Source organism: Chroicocephalus ridibundus, chromosome 15 (genome assembly GCF_963924245.1).
Source record: "Chroicocephalus ridibundus chromosome 15, bChrRid1.1, whole genome shotgun sequence".
NCBI lineage: Eukaryota > Metazoa > Chordata > Aves > Charadriiformes > Laridae > Chroicocephalus > Chroicocephalus ridibundus.
The window spans coordinates 6,652,035-6,672,041 of record NC_086298.1 but is presented as its reverse complement, the minus strand read 5'-3'; the positions used below and the strand labels follow the sequence as shown (position 1 = coordinate 6,672,041).

Below are 20,007 nucleotides of genomic sequence, written 5' to 3'. Positions count from 1 at the left end.
CAAAAACAGCAGCAAGTTAATGATGCAGAAAATGGTGTCTCTTCCCTCAGAACAGCCAGAAGGAAGTCTGTTCTGGCAGCAGCGCTCCCTTCCCTCTGCATTAGAAAAGAGCACGTGGAAAATTTAGCGCTCCTTCTAACTGGCTCTTTACAGAAAGATTACACTCCCGTGGTGGTTAGCTGCAGGAGCCACGGTGAGCCACCCCTGGCCGAAGGCTGTTCTATGCACCTTTGTGGCTGAGGGACAGGTAAAGGGACAATCCAGGGCTGAAACGCCGCTGCCTGAAGGGAAGGTGTTGCTCTAAGACACAGCTGTAACCGACAGCATCCACTATTCTTTGCTGTCTGGCACCAAGGACTCCTGCATAGCCCCCTAAACTCTCACTCTACTGCTTGAGTAAATATCTAAAAGAGTGTATTACTTCTCCCTGAAGTCTCATTTTATCCATTCTTGTTGAACACTAATGAAGTGATTAGCACACTGCGTGTAACTTCAGAAGCTGTAACAAAAGGAAGGACACCGACAAGAGCTATCAAATTACAGCCCTAAGCACTACCGCACTTGCTTAGATGTCCTGAATTCTGGCTTTCCTTCCACTCCCCACAGCTACCCCTCACCACATCGCTACCTTCTCTGCAGTTCGCTTTCAACTCTCCACGTTCGCACTCTTAGTTCCCCATGGCAGAAAGCGTCACCAGTTACGGGCAGCCCCATCTAAACGCCATGGGGCTGGGACTGTCCCATCACCTCCCTCAAGGACAGAGCAGCTCACCTGAGCCTTCGGAAGGTCATCAGGCCCCTCTTTCTCCTACTTTAAGACCACTTTGCTCCAGCCAAACAGGCAGCTCATTCAAATCTCTCCAAAGCCTCCAGGGTAAGTAAAACTAGATCCAAAAAAAGTGTGCTAGAGTATCACCGGCACTTAAGCGTACAAGGATTTAAAAAAAACAACCTCAAAGCAACATAATCTAATTTTCTCGCTCTGGTCTCTTAAAACCGTTGTGATTAAAAACGGTTCTGACTGGTAGAGCAATCAAATATCTCTTTAGGAAAGAACTGGTAAGTTACTAGCTCACAGCTACATTGAAATTTGATTTACCTTAGGAAAGTCTGTCTAGATTTCAGGCTTTATTTTAAGCAATAACCACTGACCTTCTCTTAGTGCCTCCATCCCACATTGAGCCTCAGAACGTTAAAGAGTCTGTTGATCTACTTGAGAGAGCTGCAACAGCACAAGCGACTTCACTGGAGACAGTGTCTGTCTTCGAGCTGGAGCCTGCAAAGGACCAGCTTGGGCCTGTGCACAGAGCAATCTGTGCGTGGTCCACGCCATCGTGTGCAGAAGAATCATCCCTGAGGGGTATTTTATAGTGATGCTCGTTTAAAACCTCCCACAAGTTCCCCAACATGAGAGTAAGAGAAAGGGAGTGGGTGTGGGAAAGCTGAGGGAATCAAACCTTTGTATAATCGCTTCGAACAGTATCTGGATTGTCACTCACACGCCACAACACACATCACTGTTACCCGGGGCTGCAGCCCAGCTGACGCGGCAGAACTGCACAGAAGATGCACAATCGGTGCTGCAGGCTGCCGTGTCCAACACAAACCCATGACCCAGCTGCTGTCTATAAAGGTTTTAATATCAGTATAAATAGGGCACAGTTACAAAAAACTGCAAGAACTGGAACAATGGAATTTTGACTTAAAAACCTTGAGTGAGGCCTTGCTCTTCAGAAACACACACAACACACAGACTGCAGGGCGAAGGGAAGGCGTGAGCACACATACACCATCTTGCCTTGAACCATTCAGTACAAAAATAGCAGTAGAAAGATGGTCTCTGAATTGCTGGCTGATCCCTTGGTTGTGCCTTAACTGGACTCTGACTGCAAGGGAGAGGCAGATTGCACCTTGTGTTAAGAGCAGAGTTAATGCCCAGCGGAAAGTTTGTCTCCTCTCTCCACCCAGCCACAGCTTCCCCAGCTGAGGTACAAGCTATAAAAATAAAGGTTTTGAGAGTTCAGCACTTGCACCCCGCCAGGATGCTCTGGCAGGTAGAGCGGGCAGGCTGTGCACGTGGGCTGATGGCTGAAGGGCCGCACGCGGCTCTCCTTACATTCACTCTGCTACTGGGCTGCAAGAGTTCAACAGGATCTCGCTGCTGATGTTACAGCTGGGTTTACACCACTGCCCACACCAGGCCTCCCTCCCTTTCCCAGTCCTTGTTACGAGCTCTGCCAACAGTGATGCCTTCTGCGGTGGAGATGAATCGTTCCGCTGCAAGTCCTGAGAAGGGAGGCAGGGGCAGGACGGAATCTATCTCTGCACGTGCCGGACAAAGGCCTGCACGAGCTGAAACAAAGGCTCCTGCCCCTCAGGACCCAGCTTGGAGGCCGACTTTCCTTGGGGAGAGGGAAGAACCCCGCTGGCAGGTGAAGAGGGACCACCGCGGCGGAAGTAACGAGACAGGCTAGAGAGCAGCGTACTCTGAAATTAGAAGCACAGAACAAGTTAGCTTCTTTCAAACACATGCCCCTCTCCCTCCCCAAACAAGGTGCCAGTAGCAGAAGGACAGGCACCAGTACGTGCAGCCCAAGGTGCCTGAAGCTGCTGATTCACGCTGCGGAATGGGCTCTACTGGGCAGGCAAAGACAAACGACCTTCTCCCACAAGACACATTTGCAGTGAAGAGCGAGGAAGGATGGTACAAGCTGCTTACCAGCTCAGAGCTGAGCTCCTGTTTCATCCGCTGCTTATCACGGGGGTGCACAGCTGGGTCTCTCAAGAACCGAACAGCCTGGGAGATGAGCAGGTAGAAACAGTTTTCCATTGTAAACATGAGCAGAGACCTGTGCAGAGAAACACACATCAGCAGGAGCCAAAACGGTCAGCACACTCTAGTTTCAAAGTTACATACTCCTAGAACGACTTCACACACAGGGTACACATGGGGTAACCCTGTTCCTGTTCACACTCTGCTCAAGCAGGGATACCCAAAAGCTTTGGTGCGCAGAGCAGAAACAATTCTTGGCCATCAGGGAAGTCTGATTTAAATATACTGGTAAATAAGCATCAAACAACTCTCCACACTGCATCTTAGGATGGGATGGCTTCACACACCCTCCCCAAAAAAATCTCTGCTTGCTTTGGAGAGCTTCTGATGGGCTACCTGAACTCCTTGGATTCAGAGTGAGCAGCTCGGAAGCTACACCATTGTGTCTATGCCTCAGTTCTGATCTGAGGAGCGTTAGGTTCTGCTCCTTGTCCACGACTAAATCAAATGGCTAGAAACTTACTTGAGGGTTTTGGTTCCCTCTTGCATATTCAGCCCTGCAGCCTGAGGGAAAGGTTCCTTCTTCTTATCCAGCTTGGAGGGAAAAAGAGACAGGCATTAGAGACAGGAGATGCAAAAGAAGAAACACTCCTACTCTTCAAAGTATCAGTTGAATAAGCGCTCTGAGATGACCGCAACTGCTGGTGCTCTCCCAGACAGAGAAATGTCAAGTACCTCTCCCAGCGTGTTAAGGGCCACGTTCACTGTGGCGAGGAGGGTCCCAAAGCAAGGTGCGACATCCGAATCAAAGGCTGGTGTGGCAAAACTCAAAATGAAGAGCACGTTGTACTCGGCAAGGTCCAGCGACTGCACAGAATCGAAAAGAGCAGTGAGTGAACCCTGTGGCCATGAGTATGCTATTGTCATTCTAAGTGCAATACCTAGTCTCTTTTTCGTATGGAGAACTAGAAGCTCTGAGATAATTTCCCACATCTGAAGTATACAGATGGAGCAGTAGAGAGCATGCTGCACGGTACTGCACGATCAGACTATCTGGCTCTCCTCACATGAATGAACCTTCTCCAACTCCCAAGCCGTACAGCTTGCCCCCAAGTGGCAAGCTAAAGTAATGACTCTTTCCAGATTGTTTTTAAATGCCCAGGCTTGTCTACCCAGACGCGCAGGAAAAAAGTTAACTATCCAAAAATTGGCAGCAGGACACTGACAGAATCAAGGATTAAACCTTCCTTTTCTGAACTTGGGGCCACGAGGTCACACTGACACAGGAGGATAACAAGAGGATGTCTTTTCTGAAGAGTGACATACTGAGGATACAAACCGAGCTGGGTTATCAGTCTGCTCCAGTAAGGTTACACGTCACACCCTTGCGCAGATCACGCAAACCCTCAGCCAAGCCTTTCTTTCACTCTGACCGTGACTGATCCCTCAGGGGAGCTCCTTGTGTCCTACCTTCCTGCTTTGTGCAGCTGAGCAACTGAGAGATGTATGGTGGGGTCCACACAGACCCAGAACATCACTTGGCATGCTGGAAACCGCCCCCGTCAGGGAGCAGCTTCTCTCCTCTTTCTCTACCTGATCAAGGAGGATCTGACAGACATCAGGGGTGAAATGGCGCAGGGCAGCAAGAGTTTTGCTGAGGATTTTCAAGAGGCTGTACTGGACTGTAAGCAACGCTTTCTCTTCCGCTGCCTCTGACTCAGGGCTGGGATGTTTGGAGGAGGCTTGGGGATTACGCTGCACTCGGGGAGTCACACTTGATGGAAGGGAATCACCATTTTTTGTCTGCAGAGAAAGAAAAAAAAAAAGAGATTCTTGAATACAGGTACGATTATTTTGCACTACTTTCAAGAAAAAAAATGCTGTGAACAAAAAAAGGAATGAGGAAATTAAGTACCAAAGTCTGTCACCCGCTAGAAGCACGAGAATCTAACACTTGGTGTGCATCAGGGGAAGCACTGCATTGCAGGGAGGCAGCTGCAGAGGCTATTTAGATTCCACATTCCAGAAAAAGAATCTCTAATGAACACACCAAGACTTTGCCATGCTGAACTAAAACATCGGTAGGAATGCATCATCTCCACCTCATGAATCTAAGGATTCCCCAAGAACAAGAGGTATCACTCCTTAACAAATTAAATCAGATCAAGGACAACAGGTCAATGATGGTTAATTAACAGCACTACAGAGTACTACAGCAAGGCAGCCTTCTTGCTGCAGTGTAGGCAGCTATAAAATGGTAACAGCACCATTCAAACACAGGCTCCTGTTTCTCTAGGACTGGCTTTGTTTGCACAGTCCAGAGTTTTTAGAGTGCAGACCACTCTGCACTTTTTTCTTTGCTGTGGAGAAATGCAAATCGTAACTATTGATGATTGTCAGTAATCACCACACGGATTACTGACAATCTTACTCAATATCCAAGAGCCTGGATATTGAATAATATTTGCCTTTTAACAGGGAGCATGAGCATGCAACACTCCTAACTTACAGTTCGGTTTAGGGTCCCCATCCTCACCTGCAGGTAGTGCTGGAGCATTTTGCGGCTGTGCAGGAGGGAGGTACAGGCCTGACACAGGTAACACAGATTCACCTGAAATAAATAAGGTGAGGAGCAATCTCTTAAAAGCTCAAAACCCATCTATTCACTGCCACTGGTGGAAGCCAGAAAATTCAGTTAAAGAGAACACTGTGATCATAAGGGATCACTGCAGCCTCTTGATTTCCTAGTATTTTCCGTGAGTCACCCAGCAGAGAACTGAGAGTAAGACACCCAATTCCCCAAGTTATTCTTCCAAGCTACCGTCTATCTGTCCCGAACAGTTATTTTTCTTCACTCAATTCAGACAAGGTACTGGCAGGACAGACATTTAAATGACCTCAGCAATAGTTCCAATTAAAAGAGTAGGTGATACAGTGCCATTTTCTCTTAACGCATGCAAATCCCTGCACTCCAAGGCAATGTATTATCCACAACAGTATCCCAATTCCTACCTGCATATCTCTCATGAGCTGTGGCAGGTGGAAATGCCACTCCTTTGTGAAATTTGAGAGCTGAAGAATGAAACCAACAGTGTGATCGGCCTCCTCCAGACAGGGCAAGCTCTGTACTGTCCGTACTGCATTCAGGCACTGGAAAGGAGAGAGAAGTAAATCAGGGTGATTACAGTTAAATCACAAAAAGCCCATTCCTTTCTCTAGAAGAAAAAGCTGAAGATGCAGAGGATCTGCTGTTAGGCACAGAAAATGCATTCATGAATGTAGCAGCACAGCACATGGGTCAGACTCAGAGAACTTTATATTCTTAGTCAGAGGTCAATGCATTTCATGAACTGCGCTGCCATACGAGAAGACTGCTATTTGCCTAGGCAGCATGCTTATAAACAGGTAATTCAGCACCTACATACAAACAGGACTCTTCAGCACGTCTGCACTGACGCACTCCAGCCAGTACAGGTATTTCAGTATCGCAGCACATGAGAACTTGACAACCCAAATGGTGACTGAACCCTGGCCACAGCATTCTCATTATTTGAGCAAGGCTGAGCCGAAGCCACCACCAAAAACAGTTCTCATGCTTTTCTTTCAAGAGCAGACAGCCACAAAGTGGTTCTCATCAAACTCTCACTTCTGTTACTGTGTTGAGCAGGCATATTAAACACCTGGAGCAAAGTTATAACCCCCTAGAGTCACCAGCTGGTGACTGCCCAGCTTTAACAAGTATCATAACAATCATCCCGGCCTGACTGCAGGGCTTGAATATTCTATCCTCTTCTTCCCACTACCGAACTATTTCTACTGTAAATCTTTCTGTGGCAGGCGCCCCTTTTCAATGCCTCTGCACTTTCTGACATGTTTCCACTATTGCAGCACAGAAGTCAAGTGAGCCATCACAGAGGAAATATGTGACATACCTGCAGAATCCTCTCTTGATGGACACCAACAAAATCCAGAGCTTCTGTCAGGAAGTTGTATCTAAGTGTTTTAAGAAGGCGCTCCATCAGTGACATTGAGAGACGATAGACCCCAGGCCAAGATGGGGCATCCAACGACTTTCGAGATGAAGCAGATGTCTGAACAAATCAGATACAAAAATAAATTAGTTATTTACGCTGCTTCCCAGTGTGGCACAAGCCACAAACCCTTCACACCATTTTGGAAGTTTCCAGTCTCTTGGCTGCTGGCCTCCCAGACTGGGAGGGCTCCGCTGCAACAACAGCCCACAAGGCAAGACAGGACAGGGACACGCTCCTGGCACATTCCCACCCAAAATGAAGCTGCACCCACCTGAACAGCTCCGTTACTGCTGAGCTGGTACACGCTCAAGAGGGGCAGGCAGACACTCTGTGTGACACCAGCTCCAGCCACTGCTGCTGCTCCCTACAAGACACAGAACAAACTACTGTTAAAATCTGCACACCACTCTCCTCTCTGGAACTAGAGAGACTTATTTTGCATTAGATATTTCTGTCCTTTGCACTGTCACCACCCTTTTAGAGAGCTTTCATCTACACACAGTTCTATATTGTTAAAAATTCAAGAAAAGCAACACTGTTCTTCCAGTAAAATCTAACCTGCATAACTGTACTATGAATTCCATTTTGGTATCACCTGGTCTGGTGACACCCAATCTTTAAAAACGGCTGGCTTTGGAACAACCTTGCTTTCGCCTAAAGCCCCACACAAGTTGAATTTGAAACAGATAAATAACACTTTATTGCAACTAATGAGAATGTAGATTCCAACACTTAATGCTGTTTTAACTACGGGGGGATGATTTGCATTGCAGAAGAATAGATTCAGTGAAAGTGCCTGCTCTAAATTACAGGTCTGCTCTGGCTGGCTCAGCTCTTCCATCTGAGACATCCCATTATCGAGAAGAACAAGGCAAACTAAGCAGGTACACATACAGGCCCTACAGCTTGCCAGCCTCTAAAAAAAACCCCTTTATCTACAGATCATTGTTCAGCTTCATCACAGACAGAATAACGAGATATACGGTTCCTATTAAAAATGTATAGCTATATGCTCTCATTTCTCTGCATCTCTCACCTGTTGAGTCCTTGCTAAGGTCAGCAGTAAATGTAATGAGGCCTCTGTGAAGTGAAGGTTTTGTTTAACTCTGAGGCTGATCTCTAACGCGGCGAAGATAGTAGGAAGCACAGGGACTTTCCTAGTAATTTGTAGCCAGTAATCTCCATCTTCATCAACTTCACAGAGCTCTTTAGCCAGATGCAAACCCAGAACACACACCTGCAGACAAGGAAAGGAGAACGAGGTACAGACTTGACATGGATACCAAGAAAATCTTGTACGTATTTACTAACACAACCTAAGTTCAATCATTCTCAGAATCATAAATGAAGGCATCCAGTATCCCTCACACTATATTCTGCACACTTCCTGGCTGTATTAGCAATCGTGATGTTTTTAGCACAGATCGGAAAGAGAGGCAACAGCCAATTTCCCAGACTGATGTGTGCCAAAAAGACACGGAGTAATTCTGAAATAGAAACTGCTGAAACTTCCTTTGAAAGCGGCAGGCTGCAAGGGAAAGTTGTTCCAAACATACACGGAACTTTTTGCCTAGAGAAAAGAAACATGGCTGCAAAGCAGATGAACAGGTCCTTTACCCCATCTCGCTGGTCCTTGTGTTTAACTCGAGAGGCATCATCTGTTTCCATGCTGTCCTTGTCATCTGCAGCATCTCCCAAGGTCAGGCTGTGTCGAGTTTGATCAAAGAGTGCAATGACCTCATCTTGGAGTGTTTCACACACGCTCAACACCAGCTGGGAGTACTGTGGGATCTCATTCACTGTGACACACACGGAACAGACAACAGTTAACACACAATCCTAGTACTTAGGTTTCCAGTTTAACTGATAACATCACTGGGCCACATTTCTTGGAGTTAATATTGATTCTGTTTTCATTTCAAAACCTAAAAAACAGAATGCGAGGAACTGTGACTAAGTTAGACTATTAAGTCTAGGAGGACATAATAAGGGATTAGACAGTCATCTGGGTAATAAAAACATGTAGTTTTCCCAAGAAATCACACAAACTCATGACATTTCAAGGCACAAATCAAGCACTGCTATGGACAGATTATTCCATAACTGCTCACTACAGCACTTCCTACCCATTCCGCCAGATTGCTGGTACTGGCCAGTGGGTGCCGTCTACGTTCTGTGAGTCCATATAAACACTACATTCTCATCAAAACTACTATAATAAGTTGCACCACCTTTTACCAGCATGACTGTAAACTCAAATCCAACAGCAAAGAAAAGCATTTAGAAACACCCCAACCCTCCACTTTCTATTTATTTTCCAAAATATACAGGCTTGCAGAGACTAAGCAGTGGCACAAGGACTACAGGGAAAGGTAAGGTCATACAATTCTCAATACCACAGATGCCCTTGTACGTGTTGTACAGAGAACTACTGCCCAGATCCCACTGAGGGTCTTCAAGTGCTACTGCAATGTTAAGATACCCACAAGCGACGGGAGTAATGACCAGACTCGTTTCTCTGGTTTATAGAAAAGGTACCCTCAGAAGACTTTCTTGTGCTTGGGTCATTATCTCTAACTAGAAATTCACGTCAGAATCTGAGCTCTACAATCACGTTATGAGATGGCATTACTAGGGTGTCCCTAGCACACCTGCTGAGCTATTTTCAAAAACACATAGGAACCCTATTTTGCCTCTATCAAACTGATCAAACGCAGAGGTTATTGTTGGGGAAAGACAAGAGAAAGGAAGACGTGCGCATACTGTGAATGATAAACCTCATCTCTTTGTAAAACGAGCTAAAACAAGTGAGAAAAAAGTAGAGAAGTCCCACAGGTTGGTGACTATATTCAACATCCTCTACCGTTACTAACATCATACATATTTTTATCTTGGAAACACTAGAGTGTTAGGGTGTATTCAGCCATGGCAGCCCTGCTCTTGACTCTTGCACATACACCACCTCACCTTTCATCTCCTTCATTTGCAGCACAGTGATAAGAGCTGAGAACACTTTGGCTTTGGTTTTCTCCATCATCTGCTGATCTGCCTGTAGCACTCCCTCCAGAATCTGCGTCAAGGAGTTTATGATTTTATCCACAGAACCCAACTCGCTGACAACAAAAAGGGAGAGCTCTTCAGATTAGACAAGATCCCTCAACAAATATATTGGTTTGACTGAGCTGCGTGGATCATAACTTATATGATCCACACAAATGAAAACAGTTCTTACAAATAAACTTTAAGTCACCACCTGGATCTCACTAACGACATTGCACAGTACAGTGAGAATGCAGGACTGACTACCACAAAAGCTTTTTTGATACTTTTCACCAGCAAGCAGGAAGCCAAACCATAACTGTGTTACTACAAGATATTTCAGCAACAACCATTGCCATGACATTTACCATCCCAAGAGAATTCTGTGAGGCTTCAGTTTCCTCCCCAAATCACTAAGGCAATCTATCACTACAGCAAAACACTGAAATATAATCTCTGAAGATTTTATATTCAGCAAAATACCTACCTCTTCCACTGTTTGAGCAGGATCAGAAGAAGGGTACATAGCATAGACCCCAGCTGCAGACAGCATACTGACATGGGAACTAGAAGCTAAAAAGAAATACCGCAAGAGTTACCGTTGCAATAGTCACATGTAAGAACACTAAGAAATCCCCAGCCCAAGCACCACCACCAAATGAGCAGGTTTGCTCTTCGGCAGCTAGCAGCATCAAGGGAACCAGAGTCAGGACCCTCTGCAGGGTCACCCAGTGATGACAAGAATAACACATACAAAATAAAGATTTGTAAGCAGCTCATCAGTTGAGGGAGAGAGATTTTGTTACAGCCCAATTTCACAGGATCAAAAAAACACTTATGATGGCAAGCAGCTGCATAAATGGAACTCCTCAGAGCACGGAGGAGATGAGCAATTGGGAAATTAAAGAACTGACAGAACGCAGCAGCACCTACCAAAACCTTGGTCCCATCTAGTACATCCAGAAATAATTGCTGACGAACTGCAGAATCAGTCAGATGCATTATATCCGCCTAAGATCCACAAAGACAGAGATCAATCAAGCACAACAAAAGATGCACCTTCTTAGCAGTCTAATATCAGTCTACTGTTCTAATTTGTTACTTTAGAATTCACCAAATTTTATAGCTGCTGAGTGATACAGTTTTACAGAAATCACGGAAGTATTTCATTAACAGTTGTCAAGAAGTCAGCAATGACTAATTTCCCTAATGGTGCATCCCTGCGTCACTTGACTCAGGAAAATCTCCTCAGGACTACAGAATTACTTAGAATTGCTATAAAAATTATTTACTACCTCCCTCCTCTGCTCAGACAGACAACACGTTCATTTTGATCAAACCACAAAACACCACCTACTCTAACCTCTTGTACCATGCTCGTGCCAACTTGTGTTGTAAGCATATATACAAGAAAATTGAATGAAAAAACAGCGAATTCTTCATTACGGTTTAGCTGTCTCCGAGAAGCTGACATCGTACTATTCAAAATGTTAATTTCAGACTATCATGAAAGATAAGAGGTAGCTCTTACATGGCTAGTAGAGATTATGAGCAGCATCCGCCAGGCTGAGATCAGCATTTGATACTCTGTCACGGAGGCACAGCTGCTGCCCTCTGTCTCTGCCACGTGATATGCCAGTAACTTCACATATTCTGACCAATAGGCAAAGCGCTTTTTGGTGGAGAAATTCTTCAGCGTGTCTTTCAGGGACTGATCCAGTGAGCCCCTGACCAAATCAAGAGGAGAAATTATCTTCATTTATTCTTTGGTCAGAAAATAGACGACTTCTGAGATTCAAGTAGGAAAGCCACGGACACAGCTTGCAAGTGAAGGTTATTCCGCATTTTAGACCTGTGCAGGGAATCCCGCTTTTTGCATCAAATGTGAAGGAAAAGCATGATCCCTGAAGAAAATCTATGATTTTCTTTTCTTTTTTTTTAAGCAGCAATTTTAGATAATAGTGAGTTTTCAGCATTAAAGGGCAGTTAAGTCCAGGAAAACAAAATGAGCAGGAGAAAACTACTAAAATGTTATTCAACAATCACTATAGTAGGTGTACTTAGCTTAGTTTACAATTAGTTTTAATAAATACTGTATATTCTCATTCCAGGGTACAAGGAAAATACTAATACTAACGTTTTCACCTATAGGTTGCAGAAACACTGTAACATCTCTTTCTGCAATTGGTGATTGCAAGAATCTCAAAGGCACTTTTGTGATTTGTTTATAAATCACTGATCCTCCCACATTTTCACAGGATTACATGTACTTTGTCACTCAAAGCCTGCGTGGTCTATCAAGATTTAACGCACACAGTTTAGATAATTAAAAAGTACAGGAATGAAGAAGAGACTATCAAAAGACTCACTTGACAACATAGTAGATCTCCAAACAGATTATTTTCATTATTAAGGCACAGGTATCCAAGACACTCAGCTATAAAGACAAAAAAGAGTAAAATCTGAGCAACTAGCTCTGCAAGGTGAATGGAATTCTAATTTACTCCTACCCATATACTTGCAGTGACTGATACTCCAAGTTTTGCAGGAGTCTTGTTTCTCCCACGATAGCAATGGTTATGTCATTTGACCATGGACTGGTGATAATAAGGAAAGAATTCTGTGTTCAAAGCGTCCCTCTGAGCGAGAGCACAGGACTTTCATAATGAAGGGAAAAACTCACACAGAAAGGAACAATAACAAGAACCTAATCTATTCCTCCTTGATACTAGTCAGCCTGAGCTATGCCTAAAAAAATAAAAGAAAAAAAAAAGGAGTTTCTTCTGACCAACAGCACACGAGGTTTAGTACTGATACACCACAGACAGCACACCTTCCAAAGAGTGCTACCCCAGACACTAGGTAACATCTATTTTTGTTCCATATGTGAATAAAGAGCAGAGAATTTCAAAACACAGTTCATGGCTGCACAGTCTCTGCAAAGCCAGAAAGCATTCACTTCATCTCCTGCCTGTGTTTAAACCACTTGTTCACACTTCCTTTTAGAAAACTGCAAGCAGAGGAAAGAGCCATATATCAGTTGGAAACCTCTTCTGAGAAGTACGTAACTACCTTCACTTTGTTTGGATGTAACTCACCTCTGATGATTCTGAAGGCGGAGGAAGGGTCCCAAAGAGGGGATTGGTTAAATTTTCCCAAAACTTTGGCCTAAAAGATATATACAGAAGTAAAATCAGATATGTCCCCAACACCACATGCCTAGCAGCATTTTGACTGTTCCAAACTTCACAGAAAATATACTTTGCTAAATAGAAGCTTATATGACTTTGTACAAAAGAAACAGATTGAAATATATTTGCTTCTGAACATGCACATACAGGCTTCTCATCTTCTTTCCCGAGAGACTAAGCTGAAAGCCCATACACCACATACCCTTACCAGGGCACACAAAGACTAAGACACAGAAGTCCCTGAAAAGTCTGACAAACCAAAGAAAAAGTGTTTTGGAAAAAAGGAAGGAAAATGCATTGTAGAAAAACAACAACTCACTTTGTCCTCAAAACTAGCATGGCGCTATCTCGACGGTCCTGCCACAGAGCATGCAGGAAGGCAATGGCAGCACGATGCAAGAGGGGAGGGCACCAGTACCTCTCCTGTTGTTTGGAGTCTATCAGCTCTAAGACTACTTGGAGGCAACTCCACTCCCCTAAGCTGAATTCCTAAAGCAAAAGGAAATGAGAGAGGTTACATTGCCACAGAAGCACCATGTAGGCACCTATTAAAGCAGAATGTGCTTAATTCCACTTGAACGATACACAGACAAATAAATATTGAGTACATGATGCCGTCATATGTTTTGTATTAAGACTACAGGGAATGTAGTCATAACACAGGAGAGAAAAAATATTTTTAGGGGAATAAAAATATGAGCTAAGCTAAGACTTAGTAAAACCAAGTGCCTTCAAAAGGTCCCAACCCAAAATGACCTTGAACTGCAAAGCACCAGAGTGGCTATTCTGCAAAATGGATATTCTCCATCGTACCTCAGTCTTCAGCTTTTTCACTGACTGGCCACTGTCAGAGTCAAGCGAGTGGGCCACAGGGATCTTTGGTCTGACACAGCAGAATTTATTTTAACTCAGTATCTGCCTTGAAACACTGGGGAAAGTTTCCCTTTGGTTATAGGGAAAAGCGCAACTGGGGTAGCAGCACATCCATTAACTGCAAGCACAAGCTGCACTTATCTTTACAATAAGCACATCAGGTTACATGTAAGAACTACCAGATTTTAGAGACTAGTGCCCTAAGACTGCTATGAATGTTACAATAAAAGACTAGTGAGTCACTGGGCAAATATCTGCTATTCTACCTTTGATCCATCACTACCATCCTTCACTTCCAAGTTCAGGAACAGCTCGATGAGCCCAGGTTGTGTCTCCACCGCGACTGTGAGGAACTCCAGTATCATGACCTTAATACGCATGTCCTCAATCTTGCTCTGCAGGCGGGTGAGGAAGGCATCACGGATGGCAGCAGCATCACTACCAAGGCAGGCGTAAACAGACATGGGAGCAACCTGCAACAGGAAAGAAACATCAGAAGCAAGAATAACAAAACTCTACAGAATGCTTTTTCTCTACATAAAAGGTGATTTGCATTTCAAATTGAAACCCCAAAATATTGAATCTATGAACATATGTGAGGGAACTCAAAAGTATGTTGTTGTAATTAAGCAGGAAGAAACCTGTGAAGATGACCCAAATTTTCCTCTCTGGCAATTCTGCTCTATCCCTCACCTATTTCTCAAGGTTATGACAAAAATGGAAAAGACAAAGAGAAAACCAGTTTTGGAATAATGTTTCTTGAAATAAATAAACCCAGAGCTGGACCTATATGCTTTAATAAAACTGCAAATACATTCTCGAAGTATAGTAGTCAAAAAGAGTAAGTCTAAAACACAAGGTTGAAAGCTCACAATAAATACTTAAACAGGATCCTCTTCTGAGAAAGATGTAAAAGTTCCAGTTAAGAAAGTGTAGGAACTGTATTTAAGAGTGTGATTTGAGAAAGTTGCTCAAAGAAGTGGAAACAGATCAACTGGAGGTGCAAACACTTTGCAGAAAACACCCCACTCATATCAAGCCTCTCAGTGAGATGCTAAGCGACTTCAGAAATAGCAGAAGATTATGTTAAAAACTAAGGGCCCTTTATGTGATCTTTAATGTGCTCTAACTTACAGCTTTCAGTCCACACTGCCTTCAACTGACTTGCATTAAGCTCACTGATACAAAAAAGCCTAAATTATTTTGAAAGAACTTCAGTGGTGGAATCAGTCACGAGGAGAGAAGCAAAGGAGCACTTGTCTGAGTCTCATCTTACCGTAGCCAGTCGTTTGAGCAATTGGATGGCCAGGCGTGGAAGTGCAGGGTCATGCTTGTGGTAGATGTATTTCGCCAAGACCGCAATAAGATTGTTTCCATGAGCACCTGAAAGAACACAATTAAAATCAAAGAGAAGAAACTGCAACAAGATGTAACTATTTACCAAATAATGATTTCCACAGCAGAAGGTGAAAACTATGTTATAGTCTTCCAGAAGAACAAGGCATGGGCCCAGCCAGAGGTATTAATGGCAGCTGATTCACTATATTCTGTAATTACACCCATCTCATTACAAAGCAGCAAACACGCCATGTTTGCTTAATACTTCAGAAGATGTCCCAGAGGAGAAGAATGCCTTAGAGGAAGGAGAATAAGCCTTCTCCCATCACTAGAAACCATTTCTTGGAACCTTGAAATCTTAACTACTGTTTGCAATGAGACACACACTGACTATTTGCAAATAACAGAAAAACATAGCTTCCCAGGCTGCCCCCACGGAGAAATACATACCATGCTGAGTAAGTGCCTGTTCTAATGGAGATACCACGCTAGAAGGAGGTTTCAACCGGATGACATTATTGGTAACCGAGAATGCCAGCTTAACTGTTTGGATTAGCAGTTGACCTTGGCCTTGTGACTCGTCACTGTGTTTCCAAAAAGAAACCGAGGTAAGTAACTGTGTTGACAACCGACATTTATTACTTGCACAACATTCAAAGAGGAAATTTTATACTCTGTCAGTCGGGGATTATAAGACATTTTTACTCAGACTGACATGTCACCACATGGAAGCTGCTGAAATCCAACACACACCCCCCAAAATCCACAAAAAATATTCTCTAGCCATCCCCAAGTTTTCAACATCAAACAAAAAAGAAAAATAGCCTGACAGTCAGTTGTCACTTTTTTTCCCCTTTTGGGGATATAGAGACTTAAAATGTTTTAAGACAAAGGGAGAAACATTTACAGAACCAGTATCACAGAAATTATAGTGTAGCCAAGCTGATGAAGAGATAAAACTGGTTCTAAGTCTGGTATTTTCCTAAGGTTTTCCTTATGAGATAAACATTCAACCACAGCTAAAGCAAAAGATTCAAGCCTCAGTGAAAGCCGTACAAGGAAGTTAAGGCACTCAACACAGGAGACGTTTTCAATACTTCCAGAGTACACCAAGCTGCTTTCAGAGCCACCCTGCGAAGACTGATCATCCCCCTAGCACTTCCAAAATTACAGTTCAAGCTTTATTACAATTATTCATGAGCATAGCTTCACTTGAACTCTGGTGTTACTTAAAGACACAGAATTTCCAACATTGGCTCTCATCATCTCGCTTCCAATTCACTCATTCAAACTTATAAATTGTGTTCAAGTGAATTCTTTATTTAAAAAAATGTAACTGCCAGCAAACATTGAACAGCTGAATACATTTACACCCCCCGGCATGCTCCACATATCATTTAGAAATAGAAAACTGAAACAACTGCATGAAATGGATAGTGTACAGCAAAGGCTCATCGAGATCCGGAAAAAACAAGGTTTGTTCCTCCAGACCATACAAGGCAGGCTGCCATGGCTAGCCACTACGCCGATTCCCTATTAAGTGCAACAACTAAAGCTACATTTCAAATATTACCATTTGCTTCTTTCCTCACACTGCCAAAACAAAACACACCACTCACCTACTAGACTGGGAGGCCATTACCATATCAATAGTGTCCACACCAATTCCCATGATGTTAATGACAGCTTGCCCTGCTTCAGTGTTGGCCAGGCTGAAGATGCACAAGGACTGAAGGCTGGGGGCATTGCTGTGAGACAGGAACACAGGACATCATCACTAGGAGCACTTGCAGTATTTTCCCACCTAGCACTTAGAAAACTACCACAAAGTAACCACTTAATTTCTACAACCCCACTGAACCCTTTTTTTTTCTCCCTTCTACTTTCTTCAGAGCGGATACACCAAATAGGAAACTGGATGGCAGTATATCCCAGGAAATCTACTTACTGGTTTCTCTTTCTTCACCAGGTGTTCTTAAAAACAATGTCCCTAATCTTTTTCTACTCTTCCCATATTCAGGAACACCGAGAAGAACTGAAACCAGCGCTACCCAACCATGCCAGTTCATTCCTACTCATATACATTCAAAAACCAAAACAAAAAGATGGCAACAGAGCCCTCCTGTGCTGTAAGACAGGCTAGTGCAGATCTGAAACCCATCACCTGCCTTACCTGCTGCGAGGATCCATTTCAGGGCATAAATTCAGTATAGCATGGATCAACTGCAGAATAAGGCATCCTAAAACAGAGATGAAATGGATTACTCAGTTTTCAGGACTAGTTCCTAATATTTTCAGACAAATCACAGCATCTAGCAATACTGGCAGATGTACAAATCAAATCCCAAATGGCTGCTAGAAAAGGTATGATAAAAAAAAAAAAAGGAGTAAAAGCTTCACACATCCTCTCTGAGAAGACAGGTGATCCTTTTTATCCCCTCCTGCTCCTTCTCCTCACACCCCTAACATCCTTACCAATTTTCTCTCTCACTCCATGAGAGTTGTAACGCCATTTGTGGTAATTTGGTAACATCTCCTTCAGGACAAACACAATGCAAGGCACAAGTCCTTGGCTCTGGGTGCTACCAAGTTGTCCCTGGGAGAAACAGAAATGTTATTGTTCCCCTTCTAGTTAAAAGGACAAGAAACCTTTTGCAAGAAGATATGCCATATGTCTTTAAAGCGTGAGAAAACTATTGATCATGGGGATATAGGTTTACAAGTGACTTCTAGTCTTTTGTAGATCAGATAAATCATAACAGTTCTTTGAATAAATACGAATACAGAGCAAGCACAAACAGTAGCATGGAAGGGAGCGTCACGCAATGATTACTCATAGAGACCTATTTGTTGCACGGGGATCTCAGACACGGCTGTATTTCACTTTCCTATCGTAACAGCCTACAGCTGCCTTCACATGCAGACCATTCCAGAAGCACTCACCCGGACAAGTGTTGTGATGAGGTTCAGGAAGGAGACGGTAACGCTGTACTCGCCTTGGGGCTGTTCTATGCTCATCAATAGGTTTCCATAGCCCCCAGCATTCATTCCCTCTGCACTGTGAAATGAGGAAGAGGGTTTATTACATGAATAGCAGGACTCCGACATAAGTGAGAGATGTCAGGTGCATAGATTTCACACTGGCAAAAAAGTTCTTACAACAGGTTACTATTAGGTTAGGCAAAAAAAAAAAAAAAAAAAGCAAGGGCTGGAGGATCATGAATACCTAATCATGTGATTCATACTAGACACTGGATTGGCAACAAATGGTAAGAACCCTGTATGGTGAAGGTCAGTCCAAACCTGCAAGAGAAAAAGTACAGATATTCTCTCTCATTCACATATACATGTCTACTACTTCTCAAACCTAGAAGGTCATTTCCTCACCTTGGCTGGCATCCGAGCAGCCAGTACTGTCAAACAATTGACACAAGAAGCAATAACATCCACAGGGGGAGAGATTACAGTTGTCAGCCTAGGAAAAAGGAATATTATGCATAAAAAGCACCACCAGCTGTCATCTAGCCCATATACTGTTGTTTTGATCAAAAAAGCTTCTCTTTCACTGAAGTACACAAGTATGAATTATACACAAGTATACCTAACCAGGTAAATACAGACACCAGAGTCTGCACTTTTCAGTCTAGACTTGCCACCTCCCCCTCACACCTGAGTCAGATCAATTTACTGCAAGAGGCAAAGCTGGCAAGACAGCAGACTCTCACAGCGAACAGTAATTATGCAGCAGAACATCAGTTCCCAGGCAGTTATCACTGAGAGGAGAGTTAATAAGCACAACTGCTTTAACACCTGGAAGTTACTGCTCTTATGATATCTTTTATTCCCCTTCCATGTAAATACAGTTACAAATAAAAAAATGCCTTAAATGGATAAAATTGCCCAACGTTCAAGAAAGAAGTGGAAGAGAATGCATCAAAGCATTAAACAGCATGTAGCCAGAACTGAACACCAGTCTTGGGGAGTTCAAGCACTGAGACACACTTCTTGCAAAGCTCTTGGCAAAATTAGTCATTAGCCATTCTTCCAGATCATTAAATCTTCTCAGGTACCTCTGCTGTTAGTAACTTCATGCCAGTCAGTGACTTACCTCTGCAGGAGCATGTAGATTCGTGACGTGATTGGCAGAAGGCAATCTGCTATCGATACATCAGTGCTGATGACTTTATGAACCAGATCAATTATTGGCTTGACCCTCTGGCAATGCTGAATCACATCTGGGTAAAGAAAAAATAACACTAGAATGCAAAATCATACTTAAGCAGTGATCAAATCTGGAACAATGCACATTAATCTTACCGCACATCCTCATGATAATTCCCCCTACCAAAAAAACATTTATTTTATCTATCTCAACTTTTCCATCATCTAACATTTATCCCATCTCACTACACGCTTTTGGCCTTTTGCAGTGAATTTCACAGTATTATAATAATAATTAAAAAACCAGGTTTCTGGGAAAGTATTCCATGCTCTTTCAAAAATACCCAGAGCTGTTCAATCCTACTATTAACCTCAAATTGATACAATTAACAACTATTTATTCTCTTTTATACTCCCAGCCTATCTCACCTGCTGTCGATACAACATGGAGCAGCATCTCAATCTCACAGGTAAACAGTGTCCAGCTGCTGTAGGAATACTCCCATCGTACCAAATACGCCCGATCATCCAGCATCACTTGGCCCACTGTTCCCTGAGGTATCCGCAGATTTGTTTGACCTAATCCTAAACATTGAAG

The 20,007-nt window shown here is 43.4% G+C and overlaps 1 protein-coding gene across 4 annotated transcripts in view; it reads right to left on the bottom strand.

Annotated features, from left to right (window-relative positions):
- Window positions 1–1,619: 1,619 nt before the first annotated feature.
- Window positions 1,620–20,007, bottom strand: part of NUP188 (nucleoporin 188) — a 29,067-nt gene continuing 10,679 nt past the window's right edge. The window contains exons 16-44 of one of the 4 annotated variants that reach the window (XM_063353151.1): window positions 19,839–19,994; window positions 19,357–19,483; window positions 18,636–18,723; window positions 18,475–18,551; window positions 18,192–18,306; window positions 17,724–17,844; window positions 17,422–17,488; window positions 16,868–16,996; window positions 15,699–15,832; window positions 15,187–15,293; window positions 14,177–14,383; window positions 13,357–13,526; window positions 12,945–13,014; window positions 12,216–12,283; window positions 11,378–11,573; window positions 10,780–10,857; window positions 10,334–10,419; window positions 9,775–9,920; window positions 8,425–8,606; window positions 7,844–8,044; window positions 7,079–7,171; window positions 6,706–6,864; window positions 5,786–5,923; window positions 5,283–5,384; window positions 4,244–4,576; window positions 3,509–3,640; window positions 3,297–3,367; window positions 2,720–2,849; window positions 1,620–2,487 (exon numbers count right to left, since the gene is read on the bottom strand). In XM_063353151.1, the coding sequence (XP_063209221.1) occupies window positions 2,317–2,487; window positions 2,720–2,849; window positions 3,297–3,367; window positions 3,509–3,640; window positions 4,244–4,576; window positions 5,283–5,384; window positions 5,786–5,923; window positions 6,706–6,864; window positions 7,079–7,171; window positions 7,844–8,044; window positions 8,425–8,606; window positions 9,775–9,920; window positions 10,334–10,419; window positions 10,780–10,857; window positions 11,378–11,573; window positions 12,216–12,283; window positions 12,945–13,014; window positions 13,357–13,526; window positions 14,177–14,383; window positions 15,187–15,293; window positions 15,699–15,832; window positions 16,868–16,996; window positions 17,422–17,488; window positions 17,724–17,844; window positions 18,192–18,306; window positions 18,475–18,551; window positions 18,636–18,723; window positions 19,357–19,483; window positions 19,839–19,994 (3,854 nt within the window). In that variant the 3' untranslated portion in view covers window positions 1,620–2,316. The remainder of the gene's footprint in view (window positions 2,488–2,719; window positions 2,850–3,296; window positions 3,368–3,508; window positions 3,641–4,243; window positions 4,577–5,282; window positions 5,385–5,785; window positions 5,924–6,705; window positions 6,865–7,078; window positions 7,172–7,843; window positions 8,045–8,424; window positions 8,607–9,774; window positions 9,921–10,333; window positions 10,420–10,779; window positions 10,858–11,377; window positions 11,574–12,215; window positions 12,284–12,944; window positions 13,015–13,356; window positions 13,527–14,176; window positions 14,384–15,186; window positions 15,294–15,698; window positions 15,833–16,867; window positions 16,997–17,421; window positions 17,489–17,723; window positions 17,845–18,191; window positions 18,307–18,474; window positions 18,552–18,635; window positions 18,724–19,356; window positions 19,484–19,838; window positions 19,995–20,007) is intronic. The other 3 variants (XM_063353153.1, XM_063353152.1, XM_063353154.1) reach the window with 3 other exon arrangements.